Here is a 20333-nt window from a genome sequence, read left to right on the forward strand (position 1 = left end):
CTTTTGGGTAATGTTAGTATATAAATTAATAGATTTTATTTTCTTCCTCCTCTATCACCTTGCCCCGTCCCCCTCTATCACCTCCCCCACACACACTTGCTGGTCCCTAAATAGACCCCTTTCTGCATCCATGTCATATATAATCATTACTGCCTTTTCCTCCCCTCTTCTCGTCCTTAAGATCTCTCCCTCCCTTTCTCCTTTCATGACCAGTGTGTGATGCATGCAAAAATTTAAATCTGGAGTCCGTGTGTACAAGAAGCACGTGCTATTTGTCTTCCTAAATCTGGCCTATTTGCCTAAACAAAATGATCTCCCGTTTCATCCATTTTCCTGCAAATGGCGTAATTTGAGCCCCTAAGACCATGGGTGTGCCTGTATCCCTATGGCATGCTGGCTTAGCATCCTTTAGGTGTAGCTACCTACAAGTACTATAGTTGGGTCATGTGGTAGTTCTAGTTTTTGTTTTTTGAGGAACCTCAATAACGCACAGGTTTGCATTCTAGAATTGGAGCCTTTAAGGATGTGATTAAGTAAATACAAAGCTGCTAAGATGAGCCATGATCTAATCTTATTTCTGTCCTCATACAATATAAATTTTGGAGTCACAGAGGCAATAGGGATGTGTGTGCACAGAAAGGTGTCTGTGTGGTCAAGACAGCAGTGGTCTGTAAGCCAAAGAAAGACTTCAGGGGAAGCTATCTGTCTTAGTTTGGGTTCTTATTGCTGTGAAGAGACACCATGACCATGGCAACTTGTATAAAGAACACATTTAATTGAGGTGGCTCACTTACAGTCTCAGAGTTTTAGTCCATTATCATCATGATGGGGAGCGTGGTGGCATGCAGGCAGATGTGGTGCTGGAGCTGAGAGTCCTACATCTTGCAGGCAACAGGAAGTTAACTAACTGTCACACTAAGGAAAGCTTGAGCAAAAGAGATCTCAAAGCCCGCCTCCACAAGGACACACTTCCTCCAACAAGGCCATGCCTCCTAATAGTGCCACCCCCTTAGGGGACATTTTCTTTCAAACCACCACACCAACCTTTCTGGCACTTTGATTTTAGACTTGGGCATGATTCCTCTGGCTTCCAGAGCTTCCGGGGGGAGGGGGGGGTCCTGAAGTCATGTCCCCTTGGATACCAGGGTTCTGCCAGCTTTTACCTGTCATTGTTGACATTGTTGAGCTCTGGCCCCTCCTTCTGACAGTTGTTAGGACTAAATAAATAAAAGCAAAATGGGGTTGAGATAAGAAGTCGGAAGGAAAATAGTCGGGTAGAGCGTCAAGACAGGGTGGGATGCCCTTTATCCAAAGCACACCTTGGCTTCTGGCCTCTGCGTGGAGGTAAGGGACGGTAGGGACCACAATTGGATGTTATTCTGAGGTCTAATGTCGTGGTTTGAGGACAGCTCTAAGAAGCCGTGCAGGTAAGGGCTTAGGAGTGGTAGGCAGAAAGAGGAAAGAGAAACAGTCTATTTTAAGCACCCCCTCTCAGCCAGGTGCTTTTACACACTTCTGGGTGAGCATTCTCCTCCCTAATTTTCACCTGAGAAAGTTCTAGATCAAAGCAGTCAGGAAGTAACTTGCTTCTATTCTTCACCTGAACTCCTGTGGGCACTTTTATTACCTCAGGCTCAACTTCTCAAACTTGGCTGTGTCTTGGAATCTTCCAGAGGGCTTGTTAGAACACAGTCTGCTAGACACAACCTCCAGAATATCTGATTCCACAGAGCTGAGGCGGGGCCCAAAGATGTGCATTTCTAACAAGTTCCCAAGTAATGAGAAGACCATGCTCGGGGAACCACTGGCCAGTGACTACAGGAACTTAGCACACTGGATACACACAGTGATGCACTTCGGAATCACCGAGGACCGTTTCAGAATAAATGTGATTCCCCTATGCCCATACATTTTAATTTAACTGATAGAGGGTACAGCCTGGGCAGCACTGCTTTTAAAAGCTCCTCGGGTAAGGCTAACATACAGCCAAGTCTGGGAACCACGGACACAGCCACATTCCCCTTGAATTTGTATCATCATTATCCGCTCCTGCTGCCCATTACTGAGGCCACAGGTAATCTGCCACTGACCAGTACCATTCATTCACAGCACCTCGGCCACATTTCACCCCCTTGTCTCAGAATACCTTTGCTAGAACTTCCCAGGTCTCTTATTTTTCTGCCGTTCCTTCATCTCTTTCCCCATTCAACCCAGACTTTGTGGTACAGTAACTGCAGTGGTAGCCTGCCAACTGTGGACACGACCCCACCCCTCCTCTCGATGACTGTGTCTACATGGAAGACCTTGAGGACCATCTAAGCCAAACTAAAGGAAGAGCAGCCCAGAGAACTTTCTGGAACTAATGCTTGGTCTTTGTTACCATGAATAGAAGCTAACATTTTTTTTTTAAGATTACTTTTTGGTTATAACACAAATATCTATTTAAAGAAACACCTAGAAAAGCATAAAGAAGAAATAGAAATTAGCATTAATTTAATTATCCAGGTATTACCATTGTTAAGATTTTGCTGAGAGCCGGGCGGTGGTGGCGCACGCCTTTAATCCCAGCACTCGGGAGGCAGAGCCAGGTGGATCTCTGTGAATTCGAGGCCAGCCTGGGCTACCTAGTGAGTCCCAGGAAAGGCGCAAGCTACACAGAGAAACCCTGTCTCGAAAAACCAAAAAAAAAAAAAAAAAAAAAAAAAAAAAAAGATTTTGCTGAGATTTGTCCTTTTTTTAATGTGTATCTTCTTACCTAGTTGAGTATATGCTACATAAGTAAGCTTATATCTTGACATTATAATTAAACATCATATAAATACATATGCAGTTATTAAATATGTGTGTTGCGATTTTAAAACAAGGTCTCACATAGTAGACCAAGCTGGTCAGAGACTCACTTTATAGTCCAGGCTGTCCTTGAACTTACCACAGACTTCCTCCCCTATGCTCCTGGGTGCTGAGCTTAAGAACATGAGCTCCTGCCCCTGGCTTGTAAATATTTTAATGGCAGCAAAACTTTCCATCATGTGGATACCATATTGTTTGTTTAACTGTTCCCATGCAGGAAGAAATATGGCAGTGGGGTTACTTTTGTAAATGATGCCACAATGCATGTGCTTTTGTGAACTTGGGCTCTGTCCATAATTCCTCACACAATCCCAAGAAAGTAACAGAAGAAGCAACGTAAAACCCTCAGACTTATTACAACTGGCAAATTATTTTCAAACCTTTTTCTTTTTGTAACATCTTGGGTGTGTTATCTGTGTCTTCTTTTGCCAAGCCCTTGGTATTTTGCTTGGTGTCACTAAGGATCGTGGGTCTGGGGGTGGCATGGTCAGATGTGCGTTTATAAAGCCGAATGCTGGCGGTTGAACAGGTTGGAACTGAGGTTGTTGTCCATGCTGCCCTACCCCTGCTTCCACATCCTCCCCTCTCCATTTTCCCACACCATTGCATTCTCCTAGAATGCAAATGTCAGGTGTGAATTCAGTATGCACACCTGCATGCACAAAGCCTTGGCACCAAGGAACAGTAAGAGCAGGGCTGGAAGGCCTGGCCCACAGGCTACACAAACTTGTGCCTGGCCCCAATATCAACTCCTCTGGTTTTGGACAACTTTCTGAATAATAAAAATAAACAATAAATAATAATAAACATAGGGAAAAATACTACATACTATAGTTCCATGAAATTTCCAAGTGGGTTTATTGCTGAATTAACTTTCCCCTCTGTCCTGTGCCTGTCAACCCCATATAGTATATTCCCATCTCTGTCCCTGAGATGTTCTCCTATGTTCCTCCCTCCCAACCCAAAACCATTGCTTGATATTCAGCAATCCTTGTATGTTCTACACACCCACCTTCTGCACCTTTCCCACTCAGCACCAGCTACTTAGACATCCCTGACCTCACAGTTCAATTTGAGCATCTTCTTCACCGAATTCTGTTTCACCTTCTTAGACAAGACTCGTTCAGCAACAGAGTGCTTTATATTGCCATTTCCGAACACAGTGCCTAGAACGTTGTTGCTAACTCAGTAGCAATTCTGTGACTGAGTGAGTGAGTTCTGCTTAACTAAGGTGCATAGACATTCTACCTTAAACATTAATGAGTGGAAGAGTATAAAGGCAATACGATCATGACACAATTGCCAAACTCACTCTGAGTCATTGGTACCCAAGGTAGAACAGACACCTGGTGTACCAGATGTCCCAATCCTGGATTCTGTGTTCTGAACACAGAATCTAAACATTCACTGTTGTTTGTTCCTAGACATTGATTTGCACTCTGCTCTCCCTTCACTTGAGTACCAAACTTACTGTATACATAAGTATGTCTGTGGTAGAGGAAGGAGAGAGGGGTGAGGTGATGACAGGACTCTTTTTAAGTAAGACACAAAGAAAACTGAAACCATGGGCTATTTATAGCTATCACACAAAAGAAGGGTCTTGATGCTTAGTTACTTTAGGAAGGAATGTAAAATAGATTTCTTTAAGACTTCCTCAGCAGGCATTCTAGAAAGTTGAAAGATAATTAGGCAATAGTAGAGAGGGCAAAGAGCCGCTAAGTCCTGCACTCAGGGTCAGGGTTAGAGTTAGGGCTAGGGTGACAGACAGGAGTCACCTTTGTTATGCCTGAGAAGAGAGTACATAGTCAAAAGTGACTTGAAAAAGGGATGCTAAGCCTCTGGTCCCTTCCCCTGCATATGTCCTCCCCAGTCCCGCATCTGTGCCAGCCCCTCCCCCACCTGCCCACTCCTGCTGATGAGATCAGCCTTCATTACAGCTCTTCTGGAGCCAGGAAGCAAGGTAATGTGTGGGAAGTGATAGCTGCAAGGTAATGTGTGGGAAGTGATAACAACTTTAGAGCCATTCAACGGGAAAATTTGTTAAAAGACGGAGACATTGTAAAGCTGAAACACTTGAGTCTATTAAGTCCCCTGCTTCTTAGAACATTTTGTTACCAGGGCATGTTTCAAGGAGGGAAAACACTGAACCATTGAGCTCTGTCAGATATCAAAGCCTGGTACAAGAGCAGCAGTTTCTAAGGTGTCCGTTTCTGCCGCTATGCAGAGGAACTTCTAAAAACTTACGCCTTCGTGTTCTTCTCTTCTCTCCTGTCACAACACAGCTCCCCTGCCCTCCTCACCCCTAGAAGTAGTCTATTACATTTCTCTCTCCTCCCTCCTCATCTCCTGCATCCTCTTCTCTTGCTTCCTTGCTCCCTGCCTCCCCTACCTCCAGAGCCGATGCTGTTTGCATGGGCTCTATTAAGCCAGCACAATAAGCTAAGACTCTGCAATGATTATTCAACCCTCGATGGTAAGGGAGCTAATTAAGTGACTGGAGATTTAGACATTCATTGTTGATTAGCTCTAAACTCCTTCAGAGAGCCTGGAGTGTTCTCCTAAATAAGCCTTACCCTTTTATGGCTTCTTGTCCCAAGTCCAAATGAGATGGAGAGCTTAAGGAGACAGTATCTTTTCAGGGATGTTAAGAAAGGGGAACTTGCCGGGTGGTGGTGGTGGTGGTGGTGGTGGTGGTGGTGGTGGTGGTGGTGGTGGTGCACGCCTTTAATCCCAGCACTCAGGAGGCAGAGCCAGGCGGATCTCTGTGAGTTCGAGGCCAGCCTGGTCTACAAAGCGAGTTCCAGGAAAGGCGCAAAGCTACACAGAGAAACCCTGTCTCGACAAAACCAAAAAAAGAAAAAAGAAAAAGGAGAAAGAAAGAAAGAGAGAGAGAAAGAAAGAGAGAAAGGAAGGAAGAGGAACTTATGGAGAGTGGAGTGTGAATGGGTGCAGAAGGGGGAGCCCTGTGCTTCTCACAGGTGGATTAGGCTCATGTATCTCTTGGCAGCTAATGTCTCTGGAGGATCATTCATTTGGACTTCAGTGTTGACATGTTACAATCAGTCCAGCGCTTTGGTTAACTGCCTCCATTAGATACATATCCACCAATGGAGTGTTTTTAAAACAACCATCTTCTAAACAAAAGAATAACTATTTCTTCGCTAATCTTAAACAGCATGTCTTTAGAGGACAGAAGCCATGTTGATGAACAAACAAAAAGCCTTGATACAGTTTTCTCGCTTGTGGCTGTTAATAGAATAGTAGTAACTTGCCTCAGTCTTTGAAAACAGACTCTTGTACTGCTAGCAAAGACTGTTCTTTAAACTCTGCGTCTTAATTTCTGCTTCGGCTCTAACTGCACAGACAGTTGCATTTTAGAGTGAGTATGGGACCCAGCACCCAACATTACCCCTGCTATCCCTCACAGTGGAAAATGGAGGCAAATACCCAAGCAAAATGGATCACTCCTCCCAGGCTGGAATCAGAAGCCATCACCACCATTGTGGGCCATTGGTGCTGTGATATGGAGCCTGGGATTCATGTTTGTCTACCTCCTTTTCCACTGTGAGCCACAATGGTCTGACGTGGGCGAGATATTCTTCTCCTTTGCTTGACTTAGGCATGGGGTGTGTTGAAAAAGGCCCTTGATCTTCCTGAGGATGTTCACGGAGGATGGTTCATCAGTAGCTAAGCACAGGCCAAATTTGAGGCTAATTAACCATCAGTCATGATTAGCAGAGCCAACATGTTGCTCTGACATTGAGAATAGATTTTAGACTCTTCAACATTTCTTCTTATCCTAGTCCCAATCCTTTATGTCTCTAGCAGCTAGGTTGGTGAATTTCAGAAATAGCTGGTTTGTCATTTTTGTTATTCTATATTTGAAGAGGCTCCTTGATGTCAGTCCATTCGCTGGATACATATTAATCTTCTAAATCAAAACTTAAAAAAAAAAACTGTAACTTGACTTCTGCTCACAAAAAGGTACATCTATTTCTTTTTTTGAGAAAGATGTCTGACTCAGTATATGAAAACACACTTGAGTGGGAGGTAACAGACCTGGGTTGACCATCAAGGGACCAGAAACTTCTGGACAGACTATCCTGAGTGAGAGAAAAGAATGTGCATGGTCTTTGCTGTTCCCTCTGCAGACCTCAGCGACCAGCTCCTTGAAGTGGTGGGTCTCGAGGGAGCCATGGAAATGGGACAGATCTACACTGGCCTGAAGAGTGCAGGGAGGAGGCTAGCTCAATGCTCCTCTGTCACTATTAGGTAAGTTCCCGTGTTACTCAGCATCTCCTGGGTCCCCCTACCCCCTTGAACATTCAAGCAGATAATAAAATAACTAGGGGGCTGCCTTCGGACTTCAGGCTACAGCAAATTGGTGAAAGAAGCTCGGCAGTATTGATAAAGAACACTTTGACTATATTCTTTAACTGTTACATATGTATTTTTCCCAAATATCTGCTCAGGCCATGTGGTCATTTGTACGTATAGGATTTCAGGGATGACCATTTGGTATTGGATAGCCAATCGGTGTGCCCTTCCCTAGGGGAAGCTATTTCTCCCACTCTCAGCATTCCTTGGCTGCCTGTAGTTCTTGGTGCAGGGTTGACGCCCCATGACTTTCCCCTACCTCTCCCCACCCCCATCCACGATAGCATGGCTATTGGCGTCATCCTTGTTCTGGTCTTCTTTAGGCAGCCATGTTGGTGAGGTTTCACAGGTCATTGTCATTTCCAGCTTCTCTGTCATTTCCAAGAGACACGATCTCCACAGCAAACTCCCTGTCCCTCACTCTGGCTCTTACAATCATTCTGCTCCCTCTCCTGCTATGACTCCTGAACCTCAGGTGGAAGAATTGTACCGGGCCAGGAATAATGCTGTCATCGACTATTATAACTACCCTCTTAAAATTACCTGGTGACGTAAGCAGTACATACATAAAGTCCAGGGCACCAGAGGTGCAATTCTTTGTCTTTTTCTCTTTAAAATTGTAAAACATTAGAATAATGCCAGGGGTCACAGCTGCTCTTCTGTGTGTGGACAGGATGCCTTCATATGCTAAACCATTAACATCAACAAACTTCTTGTGCTCACCAAGAAAGTAGCAGTTTTGGGGGACATGGATGACACAGCCGGTCACTGCAAGTCTGGACGCTGTGGGGTCCGATAGGAGTTTCTCCAGTTTCAGCTCCCTCTGGGTACATTTTTTCCCCTCAGCTTCTTACCCGACCTGCCTGTTTGAGTTGCCTTCATTCCTGACCTCTTTCTCTCTCGTTTCAGATCCTATCTCTTGGTTTGCCTTGGGGCTCTCTTAGTAGGGATAGGGGTAAAGGGTTTCCCGGAGGCGGTTAACTAAAGAACGCTTTCTCCCAGAAACCCTTGGGCAAATGTCAGCGAGAGCACAGTTGAGGAGTCTGTTCTTGGCCCTCCCACCATCCCTCAGTCAGAGCCCGTCTGTGGTCCCCCAGGGTCTGCTCCACTATCCCCTTGTCAGTGCCTATCTCTGTATCATCTGTATCTCCATTCCCCACACCTTATCCCCTCTCTTTCGGAGCCATCGCTGCGACAGGACGGAGCCTTGTTTCCAGACCCACCTCTGCAGCCCTTGTCCAGAGCTCTCACGCTTGTGGGGCCAGTTTGCCCTTAGAATATTGCAGCCATCGCTTTTGTAGATTACAAAGAACACAGTGTCCTGACTGCCAAGGAATCTGAGAAGTTAAGTATGAGGGGGACTTTTCCAGAAGTCAACAGATCTATTTCCAGATGGAAACACAGAGCTGAGCTAAAAGCTCCATCCCGCTAGGCACTCCTCAGATACTTCCCTATCCCTGAGTATGCAAAGGCCTCCTTTCTGCTGATAGGTTGTTTTTATTATTAGATTTATCACTTTTATTGTGAAACATAATGAGTCCACCAGAGAGTTATTGCATCAAAATATAGTGCTTTCCCCTCGCATTTTGTAATTTCAAAAATAGGGATGCTACCAAGCTCAGGTAAGGGGTTCCTGTCCAGTGGGTGGTGACTGTTCACATGCCCCTGGCCAGAGGACTGCCCTCCTCCCAAGGCATTGGAGGACAAGTAGAGTCTACGGAGCCCATATGCAAAATAATAATAATGATAATAATAATAAGTCTTTCCCAAGCAAGAGGGCAACACTTTCTCTTCACTTGTCCTCCTACATTTGGGGTCCCTATTCCTAGATGTCCCCCTTTCCCAGCACAGCCACGGTGCATATGAAACCAGGGTATCCTGCCTCTTGGAGCTGAGTGCACATGGTAACCTCTGTAGCTCAGAGACATGACCTCCTGGATATGTTGCAACCACTCATCAGCCAGGAGCGCAGGCCTCTTCCTATTCCAGAGCAGAGCTGGGCAGGAACCACTTTCCCCTCTGGCTGCTCGCTGGACCGAGGTGGCGCTGCTCAGCAGTGGGGCTGTCATGTTTGCTGGCCAGGTGTCCATGTGGCTGTGGCTTTCGGTGTGCCCATGACAGTTTCTCAAAGTGGGGTCTGAAGACGGAATTCGGAGAAACTCCTATAGTAACTATTAAAGCACAGATCTGTAGGCCTGCCTCCAGACCTGCCACGTCCAGTCCCTGAGATGGGCTGAAGATTATGTTTTCAGAACGTTCCCCTGGTCTCAATGAGCTTCTCCTAAATGAGCAAGTGAGGTCTTCACTTGTCTCTCTTCGGTGGGAGTGGTGATGATTCTCCGACTCTGAGGGCCTCACTGTTGCTTCTTTGGTTTGGGGGTTCCAGGACTAACAAGCTTCTGCCGATGCAAGTAGATGGAGAGCCCTGGATGCAGCCATGTTGCACGGTAAGTTTGCTGGTCTTGGAGGTGAGCATAAGAAGCATGATTTTGTTTTACCCCTTGAAGACACTGACTTGATATAAAATCGGTGCATCTCAACCTGCCGGGGACCCTGGAAGATAGTCTAGAATAGCCCCTTTTCTACTTTGTTCTGAGACTTTATCCATGGTACCTTGACCGCCTCAGCTTGAACCTACCCACATGGCAAGGTCAAAAGAATGACTGTTCTGCTGAGGAGCAAGTCCAGATGTTAGAGAATGCTTCCTTATCTGGAGCCAAGCCTACACACCCCAAATCCTACCCAGTACCCAGACACACTTCCCTTAGTGCACCCACAGCCTTGAGGACCTCCCTGGAAACTCCACAGGAAGGACAGGTTGGTTATCTGCCTTGGTATGGTACCAGAACATGGAACATGGTGCCAGACTTGTAACAACAACCCTAGAATGCCATCAGCAAATGAATAAGGGGCATGGAACAGGAAAGCTATAGTTTCACGGGCTGAGGCAGGAGGATTATGAGTTCAAGACTAACCTGAGCTACAGAGTAAGTTCAAGATGGACCAGGGTTACAGAGCGAGACCCTGCCTCAAACAGACTGGGACTAGAGAGACAGCTCAGCAGTTAAGAGCTGTTCTTACACACAACCCGGTTTCCATTCTCCTACCCACATCAGGCAGCTCTCAACTGCCTCTAACTCCAGGTCCAGGGGCATCTGACCCCCTTTGGCCTCCACAGGCACCTGCAGGTACGTGGTGCACGTAAGCTCATGCGGGCACACACATACACATGAACAGAAATAGAAAACAAATAGACCTCCCCTGCTGTCTAGCTAGACATACGTTAGTTCCAGTCAGTGCTGCTATGAGAGTTAGGCCCCCTCATTTCGGGGTCGTTCCCCCCTAAGGACCCAGCTCCTGGTTTCAGGGCATCCACTGGGGTACTTCATGAGTAATGCCCTCAATCTGACAGCAAATATGCAATCTCAAAAGAGACAGCTGTCTTCCTGAGCATCCCCACTCTTCCATGATAATAGTCTCTTTGGAGCCCTTCAAGTATCAAGCTCTCTTTTGTGTTTTGTTTTTAAAGCCTTGAGTGGCATCTTCTATAAAGGTCAAAGGTAGACATTTCTTTGCAAATTCTTACCATAACCTTATGGAGGGGTTAAAAAAAATAAAATAAAATAAACCACACTGTAATAAGAACTAGTGATGGTTGCTGGTGAGATGGCTAAGTAGGTAAAGGCACTTCCTGCTAGCCAATTCTCATCACACACAAAGCTCTCTCTCTCTCTCTCTCTCTCTCTCTCTCTCTCTCTCTCTCTCTCTCTCTCTCTCTCTCTCTCTCTCAGAAAGCAACATACCAGGGGCACCCACATACAAAACTCTGTATCTGTCTCTCTGTTGTAGGCAGATTTTCTGTCCCGCCAGCCATCTCCCAAATAACCACATAGAGACTTATTATTAATTATAAAAGCTTGGCTGATATAAAAGCTTGTTCCTAACTAGCTCTTTCAATTTAAATTAACCCATTTCTCTTTCAATTAAATTAACCCATTAACCCATAAATGAGTATTTATGTGCTGTTGTATGGCTTATGGTTTATGGTTTGTTACCTCTCCTCCTTCATGTCCTGCTTCCTCTGTATCTCATGGCATCTCCTCGTGACTCCACCTTTCTGCTACTTCCCAGCATCCTCTTTGCCCCAAAGATCCTGCCTAGCTATTGGACGTTCAGGTTTTTATTAAACCAATCCAAATGACAAATCTTCACGGTGTACAAAAAGATTATTCCACAACAACGTGTGTGTTATATATAATATTGTATACAGAAACTGAATACTGTTCTTGCATGAGAAATCAAATGAAAAATAATGTTAAAAGACAAAGTAAATAACTTTAAACACAGCAAAAATCTAGGATCAGTTTTTTTTGACAAGGCAAGTGTTTAAAAATCTCACTTTAAAAGAGAAAAGCTGATATCAGGACTATTAAAGTGTAAAAAATATCTAGCGAATGTAATATAAAGTCTTAATGTATATGGCAACGGCATTATTTAATTATAAAACAATATGTAATTTTGATTCTAATAAAGTTGTACCAAAAAAAATTGAAGGAAATCCAACCATTAATGAAATAGAAAATGCTTTCAAAGACTCATCTACAAAGTGACCTCAAAACCCATGAACTGAGCAGGGAGGGGCTCATGAGGCCCTGAGGATCTAGATACAGTCAATGGCTTCCAGCGTGAGGCAGGACATTTTCTTCCGTGGTATAATCAATGGTAAGCTGTCTGTGCTCCTGTACCTCCTCACTTACGCTCCGGTAAAGAGGCCTAGTGAGACCTGATGCCCAATAAAACAAAAGGCACAAAAGTAGATGGGAAACTAGTTAAACGAACACCAGTGGACTGGGAGCGGGCGGGAGGGGGTTGTGGGTGAATGTAACCGAAGTACATTACACACATATACGGAAATGTCATGATGAGGGTCTGGGGGCAGGAGTCAGTCAGGAAAGTGCCTGCTACACGGCATCAGGACCTGAGTTTGGACCCCTGACACCTGTATGAGAGCCTGGCATTGGCATGAATGTATGTAGCTCTGATGCTGGAATGTCAGAGAAAAGGGGATCCCTGGAACTCTCTGCCCACCCCAGGCAGCCGACCCATAAGCTGTGGACTCAGTGACAGACTCTGTCTCAATAAGATAAGACAGAGAGTGATACAAAATATGAATATCAACAAAATATGAATATCATCAACCTTGGGACTCCACAGGCACGAGTACACACATGCATGCACACTACAAACATATGTGTACTATACCTCACGCACACGCGTATATCCCACGTACACAAAAAACTGAACTGAAAAAAATTATACCTAAAAATAGAAAACTGTAGAACAATGTGACTCAAATTTGAATATGATATAAATATTCAAGCCAACATATAGGAAGGTCAGTAAAATATGCCGACAGGATCATTCAACCCTTAGGACATATCATAGGAATGAGAACAGAAACCTGCTGTCATTGGTTTAGAGAAAAGTGACATGATAATATAAATAGATGACCAAAGTACTCAATTACATTCAACATTTTTTAAAGATTAATTTTAATTGTACATATATATACAGGTGCCCACACAGGCCAGAAGAGGGCATTGGATCCCCTAGGGCTGGAGTTCCCGTGATTGTGGGCTTCCCAATGTGGGTGATGGGAACTGAACTGAGGTCCTTTGCAAGAACAACAAGCCTTCTCTTCAACCCAGCATTTCATTTGTTTGTTCATTTATTTTGTCTTGTCTTATTTTGAGACAAAGTCTCCCTGTGTAACCATGGCTGACCCAGAACTTCTCCATAGACCAGGCTGTCCTCAAACTCAGAGAAATGAGCCTGCCTCAACCTCCTAGGTGCTGGGATTAAAGGTGTGAGTCACCATGCCTAGCAATATTTCTTATTTTTAGAGAGATTCAGAGAATACTATGACTTCTGGGCAGTGGTCGCAAACCTTTAATCCCAGCACTCAGGAGGCAGAGGCAGGAGGATCTCTGAGTTTGAGGACAGCCTGGTCTGTAGTTAGAGTTTTCCTGCCTTGCCCACAGTCAGGACAAATCTTTGTCACCCGCCAGTCCCACAGCCGCTCAGACCCAACCAAGTAAACACAGAGACTTATATTGCTTACAAACTGTATGACTGTGGCAGGCTTCTTGCTAACTGTTCTTATAGCTTAAATTAATCCGTTTCTATAAATCTATACCTTGCCACATGGCTCGTGGCTTATCAGCATCTTCACATACTGTTTGTCATAGTGGTGGCTGGCAGTGACTCCTTCCACCTTCCTGTTCTTTCTTTTCTCCTCTATGTTAGTCCTGCCTATACTTCCTGCCTAGCCACTGGCCAATCAGTGTTTTGTTTATTGACCAGTCAAAGTAATGTGACATACAGACCATCCCACAGCACTGGTCTATAGAACAAAATCCAGGACAGCTAAAGATATATAGAGAAGCTTTGTCTCAAACAAACAAAAAATACTAGAACCAGAAAGAAATTCCTTCAAAATAATGAAAATTTTGTTAAATCCTAAATAATAACAAATATTTTACTTAATACTAAAATTTTAGTAAAATTCCTATTAAAACCACAAACAAGAAAGAAATGTTAACACTGCTTAACAATGCAATATATACAAAAGAGAAAATAAACATAAATATTTGGGAAATGATCAACTGTCACTATTGTAAGGGATGGTGGCCATAGAAAGCTCAAGCACTCAGCGGAAAACCTCACAGCATAAATTGTTTCAGGAAAGTCCTATAGAAAAGTAGACAAAAATAACAGCATTCTTATATACCAGCAGTTACCAACCCAATAAGTCTACTAGCAAAATAAACAATTATTGTAACAGTAGCCACAAGATATAAAATGTACAGCTGAATTGTGGGACATGAATGAGCCTTCCCACAAGGTGTAAAGTTTTAAAAGGTGAATATGGAAGCCATCTTGGTTTCTTTTTCCGTTGCTATGATAAAATACCCCGACAAAGCAACTTAGGGAAGCAAAGGTTTGTTTTGCTCACAGTTCCAGGGTACAGTCCATCCTCATGGGGAAGTCACCGAGGCAGGAGCTTGAATGAACTGGTCACATTGCATCTGCAGTCAAGAGCAGAGGGTATGTTCTGCGTGCCAGGATCCCTTGGCCTGGGGACTGGAGTCATCCATAATGGGTGGGGCTTCCCACCTCTTTTTATATAAACAAGACACTCCTCCACATGCCGACCTGACCTAGACAAGCCCTCAGTGAAACCTCATCCCAGACAATGATTCTGGACTATATCAAATCAATAAAACGTAGCCATCACAGAGATATCCCATGTCCTAAATAGAGATCCCCAAGTCCTCATTCAAAATTTTTAACCTGACAAAACAATGCAGTTCCCAGAGGAATAAAAAAGGAACTTTAAGAGAAGAATTTTCAACCTTGACGTTATTGCAGGGGGAAGGGAAAAGAAAAGACTGTCACAAGATAATAAAATAATTATAAAGTCACAATAATTTCAATAATATTCTCTTATTACAGTATTAGATAAGTAAATCAATAGTACACAATAGAGTCCTAAAAATCTTAGGGCACACAGGTTACCTAAAAACTTACTTATTTGGGTAAATAAGCACTATACAACAAGACTGAAATTAAATTTAAAAATGACATGTTATTACCTATGGGAAATAGATTATTTTAGTTACCCTATAGGCAGAGCCTTTCTACTGAGAAAGTGACATTTTTTTAATTACTAGTAAATTTCAAGCTCTGCAAGTCAAGAATCAGTATAGAAGAGTTGGAAATGTAAACTCAGTTTGAAGATAGATAGGGCGGTAGATAAACAGCACCCTGAGTCAGATCCCCAGTGTTGCATAAATCCAGCATTCAGGAAGCAGAGGCAGTGAGATCAGCAGTCCAGGCCATCCTGGTCTACAGAGTGAGCTTGAGGCCAGCCTAGACTACATGAGAAACATCAACAGAAGCAACAACATAAAATAAAAGCAGAAATTGTTGAGATATTTATAATCCTAAGGGCAAGATGCTTGTAACAGCAATACAAAAGAACAGGCTAGTTCCTATACTGTAAAAATAAACTAGTACTTGGAATCCAGTAGGGAAAAAGTACTACCAATGTAAGAATGTGCAGATAATTTGCAGGTAAGATGACTCAGGCTATTAACCTATGGAGTAATACATGATAACACAATTTTTAAAAGGGGGAAAGATTTTTCAAATTAAGACAGTGAGAACACCATGTAACTCTACACATGCCAAATAAGTGTAAGAAAATATTTCCTTCTGCCAAGGATATGGGAAGGCCTTACACTCGGTAAGACAGGAGAATGAACCGGTCCAGCTTTTCTGGTATGCATCTTGAACCATGTATCAGGAGGAGACGTGGCTCGGCACTTAAGAGCGTTTGCTGTTCTTGCAGAGGACCCAGGTTTGGTTCCCATCATCCACCTGGTGGCTCCCAACTGTCTATAACTCCAGTTTCTGGGGATCCAGTGCCCTCTACTTTCCTTTGTGGGTGCTGCATGCACGTGGGGCACAGACATGCAGGCAAAACACTCATAGACATAAAATAAAAATAAATAACAAAAAAAATGGAATTTTCACAAAAGCCCAACATTCAGTGAGGAGGTAGGTTTTTAAAAACTTTTGTAAAATTTATTTTATGCGTATGAATGTTTCACCTGTGTGTATGTATGTGCACTGTGCATGCCTGATACCCTTGGGGGTAGAAGAGGGTACCAGATCCCCTCTTCTAGATAGAGAGTTGTGAGCCACCATGTGGGTGGGGGAAACTGAACCCAGGTCCTCTACAAGAGCAGCCAGTGTTCATAACCCCTGAGCTATCTCACCAGCCCTACATGATATTCATCAAATGGAATCATTTTTTAAACATCGAAAGTACAATTTAATAAAATGTTAAGGGCTGGAGGTATAGTGCAGTGGGCAAAGCCTTTCCTAACATACACAAAGTCCACGATTTACTCTCCAGAACTGAGTAAGAGAAACTAATTAAGTAAAGGTAAACTTACATTTTAAAATGAAATTTTGAGGATATTAAAGCACTGTCAAAATAATATCAAATAAAACAGCAGATTTAGACATTGGTTTTATTTTGGTCAAGACATGCAAGCATAGAAATAATTTAAAGTCTCGAAAAACCAAAAAAAAAAAAAAAAAAAAAAGAAATAATTTAAATAGTATACCAAGAAAATAGGTTGTTATCTGGAGGATTTTCAAACTTTAAAATTGTTTTATAAAGCCGGGTGGTGGTGGCGCACACCTTTATCACAGCACTCGGGAGGCAGAGGCAAGTGGATCTCTGTGAGTTCCAGGAAAGGCGCCAAAGCTACACAGAGAAACCTGTCTCGAAAACAAAAGTTGTTTTATAAATTCTTAAAAATAACCAGATATCTGTTTATGTATAGAAACACATAGATATATGTAAAATCTATATTTATTAAGAATGTTTGCTTACTCAGTGCTGTAAAATAGTATCTCATGCATCACACTATAATCCCAGCACCGGGGAGGTGGAGACAGAAGGATCATTAAGTTTGAGATAATAGTCAGCTACATGATGAGGTGGAGGTCAGCCTGGGATACACGAGACTTTCTCAAAAAGTGAAATTTAAAAAGAATCTCCTTCTAAAGCTGAATAATAGTTAAATCATTACATTGAAAATGACCACAGTTATTCAAGCCGGCGGCTTCCAAACTTGAGTAAATGTGAGGCTGGGGTGAGGGTTAAAATTTATGTGATTGGAACACGTCTCAGAGTTCTAACCTGGTTGGTCTTGATGTCCAAGAACTGGACTTTCTGACAAATCCAGGGAGATGTTGTTGTGTAGTTTCAGGGACCCACGTTTGTGAACCTCTGCTGTAGTTAAACCTCCCACTGGTCGGTCAGTCAGTCTCCCTCTTGCATAGCCTAGCTGTCCCACTACATGTGAAGCCTGTCTTGGTTTGTTTTTTTGTTGCTATGAACTATTTTAACAAAATCAACTTACGAGATTTTAACAGAATCAACTTCTGGTCCACAGTTCAAGGGTACAGTCAAGGCAACAGGAACAGGAAACAACTGGTCACATGGCCTCCACAGTGAGGAAAAAGGAACAGATGAATGCACCCTTCTCCTCTGCTCCAGTTCTCCATTTACACAGTCCAGGACCCCAGCCAGGCTGTGGTGCCCAGGACATGCAGGTCTTACCTCCTTAATGAACATAATCAGGCTAGGGTGATTCTAAATTCTGCCAAGTTGGTCTGTTTTCGATTGTCACTGTTACAAAGGCCTTTTGTGCTAGGAAACGCTCCTGTAAGAGGATTCCAAGACCGTGGAGAACCCAGAAATATCTAAGATGTCTGTTTGTTTGTTTGTTTGTTTGTTTGTTTGTTTTTTGAGACAATGTTTCTCTGTGTAATAGCCCTGGCTGTCCTGGAACTTGCTTTGCAGACCAGGCTGGCCTTAGAGATCACAGAGATCTGCCTGCCTCTGCCTCCCACTAGGATTAAAGGTGTCTGTCACCACTTCCGGCAGAAATATCTAAGATTTAAAAGATGATAATATCTCTTTCCTTAGAAGGCCCCCCTCTTCTATGATAACTTTAAGAAAGAAAATTACCTTAACTTCTCAAATGTCACAGAGAGCATTATAGATCTTTCGGGCCTGTGCCCTGCCACACTCCAGTGACCAGGGAAGGCCTGGGGCACTTCCCACGTGATTTAGGAAGGCTTCGCACTCACAAGTTGGGTCGTGTTTACTAGTTGTAAGCCGTTTGCTCTCAGGTGGCAACATCCAAGAGCTCCCTCCCTTTTAGTGCTTCTTTTAAATGATAAAACGCATTGATTTTCGGAAACTGGTACTGCAAAGGCAATCTCTAACAGGAGTGAAATTTAGCATTTTACTCCGTTTAAAGGAGACATCAGTCAGGTGGTGGCGCACACCTTTCGTCCCAGCACAGGGGAGGCAGAGGCAGGTGGCTCTCTGTGAGTTCAAGGCCAGCCTGGTCTACAGAGTGAGTTCCAGGACAGCCAGGGCTACACACACACACAAACACAAACATGTCTAGGAAAAAAAAGAAGAACTCACAAGCTATGGTGGTCTCGTGAAGTTTGAACTATGACAGGGAGTACTGGATCAGTTCATTCTGTAGCGTAGCAGAACACTAACAATAGCCCCCGCCCCCATCATTAATTTCCAGCTCAGTTAGCAAGCAAGTTTGAGCTTCGACTAAGACACATAGGATGCTCTTTCAGTAAGGGTTGACAAAGTGGGTTTATCTCCTCACTGGACTTGACTGCTTTATCCACATGCCCTTCTAACTTGAGGATGAAGGCCTGATATCCTTTTCACTCAAGATGAGGATATGTTTTTATACATCTCTCAGTTAGCTGCAGCAATCAAATCCTCAAACATGAGTAAATTATCATGTTAAAGAGACATTCCAAATGCCCACCCTACGGGCCTGGATGTGGCAGAGCCCGTTTAGAATCCCAGCTCTCAGGCTGGAGATAAAGGAGGATCACCATGAATTTGAGGCCAACCTGGGCTACATAAGGAATTCTAGGCCAGCCAGGGCTATACAGTGAGCCCATCTTTTAAAAAAAAAAAAAATGCAAAACAGATTTGAGTTTCGCTTCCTCTGTTAGCCTTGGAGGTGCTAACAGGCAAGTCTTAGTTCAGTCAGAGGCAGAGAAAGAAGCAAGGACCTTCTCTCGTAATGAAGCCATGCACAGCTACCACCAACGTCCCCAGACATAGCCTCTCAAATGCCAGGAAAATGCCCTTTTCTCTGGCCTGGTTCCTCCTACCCAGCACATTTTCCCAGCAAGCATCCAGTTGGTTCAGGGATATCTAAGTGAGGAGGCAGAAGTCTTTCTCAAATGAGTGGCTGAGCTCAGCAGTGAGAGAAGGCTTATCCCAAAGCCGGTGTCACAAATCTCTACCGTCTGAGCCTGCTAGGGTGCAGGCCATGGAGAGGTGCTGCCAGAGTCCCCCTGTGCCTCACCTCCATCAGAGCTGGAGCAAATGTAACAGCTACAATATGGCGCACAATACAAAATGGTGTGTGGTGGATTCTTGATCCGATCCTCTGGTGGAGAATCTTACTCTGCGGGGAAAAGCCAACAGGACAGTCATTTCAGTTCTATCACCAGGCTTTGCTGGTTGTCCAGCGTCTTTCGCTTCCATCCTTTTCTTTCTAGTTCCTGGAGGCCTCTGAATGTGAGCCTGACTTACAGTGGTGCCTTCACAGCCTGATGTTCCCACTTGAGCTCACTCTGATGGCTGCTGTTGAGTAATGGCCCAGAGTATTTTTCAGTTGTGTTTTGTAGTTTCTGATTACCTCACAGGAACCCAGGCTTGCCATTCCCTTTTAAAGTCCTGTATCAACCAACTGCCCAGCCTCCCACGTTCCTCATCCTTTGCCCTCAGCCCAGCCTGTTCATACATCATCCCCCTACCCCGTACCCTCTTTTTCTCCTTTTCCTTGCCTTCAAACTGCAACCCCCTGCCCCCGTTCTCATCAGACCTTTCTTGTTTCTTACCTAACTTCTTTTTTAGACCCCCTGGCTAATCCTACATTAATTTAAAATTGATGATGGGTGTCTCTTTAATAATTCTATTTTTTTTTCTCTATGGTCACACTGTCACTTTCAATGGTACGGTAAAAACCCAAGAGTAGGTTCACAGGGTTATAAGGCTCTGTTTCCTTTGGCATCCATCCCCTCCCTCTCCACTGTAACACCCAGCCATTCACTTCCGTTTTATAGTTCACAATGGGCTTTCATTGACAGTCTGTCATATGATCTTTGTGTAAAGAAACAGTATCAATGTTATCCTCGCTTTGAAGTTTGGCAAGCACTGTTCTCCGAATGATAAATTATTTGTCCAAAGTTCTGCACCAAGGAAATAGACGTACCCGGCCCCACACCCAAGTCTTTGAATCCTAAGTACCTCCTGTTCCCGTATGAGCCACCCACTCCGAACATCTATCATGCCTGATAACTGTCGATGGAGTGATAATGCAGATTATTAGTGTGGGAGTGTCACCAGGCCACATTCAAATAGAAATTAAGCATTTTGAAGCCATGTCTATAATTAATGGAATGCTTAT

General features: G+C 43.8%; 1 protein-coding gene across 2 annotated transcripts in view; it reads left to right on the forward strand.

Annotated features, from left to right (window-relative positions):
• The window catches only part of Dgkg (diacylglycerol kinase gamma), a 203911-nt gene that overhangs the window by 180114 nt on the left and 3464 nt on the right, over nt 1–20333 (forward strand). For both annotated transcript variants that reach the window (XM_028875222.2, XM_028875224.2), the window contains 2 exons: nt 7002–7122; nt 9614–9674. In XM_028875222.2, coding sequence (XP_028731055.1) covers nt 7002–7122; nt 9614–9674 — 182 coding nt within the window. The remainder of the gene's footprint in view (nt 1–7001; nt 7123–9613; nt 9675–20333) is intronic.

The sequence above is a fragment of the Peromyscus leucopus genome, chromosome 12 (assembly GCF_004664715.2).
Source record: "Peromyscus leucopus breed LL Stock chromosome 12, UCI_PerLeu_2.1, whole genome shotgun sequence".
Classification (NCBI taxonomy): domain Eukaryota; kingdom Metazoa; phylum Chordata; class Mammalia; order Rodentia; family Cricetidae; genus Peromyscus; species Peromyscus leucopus.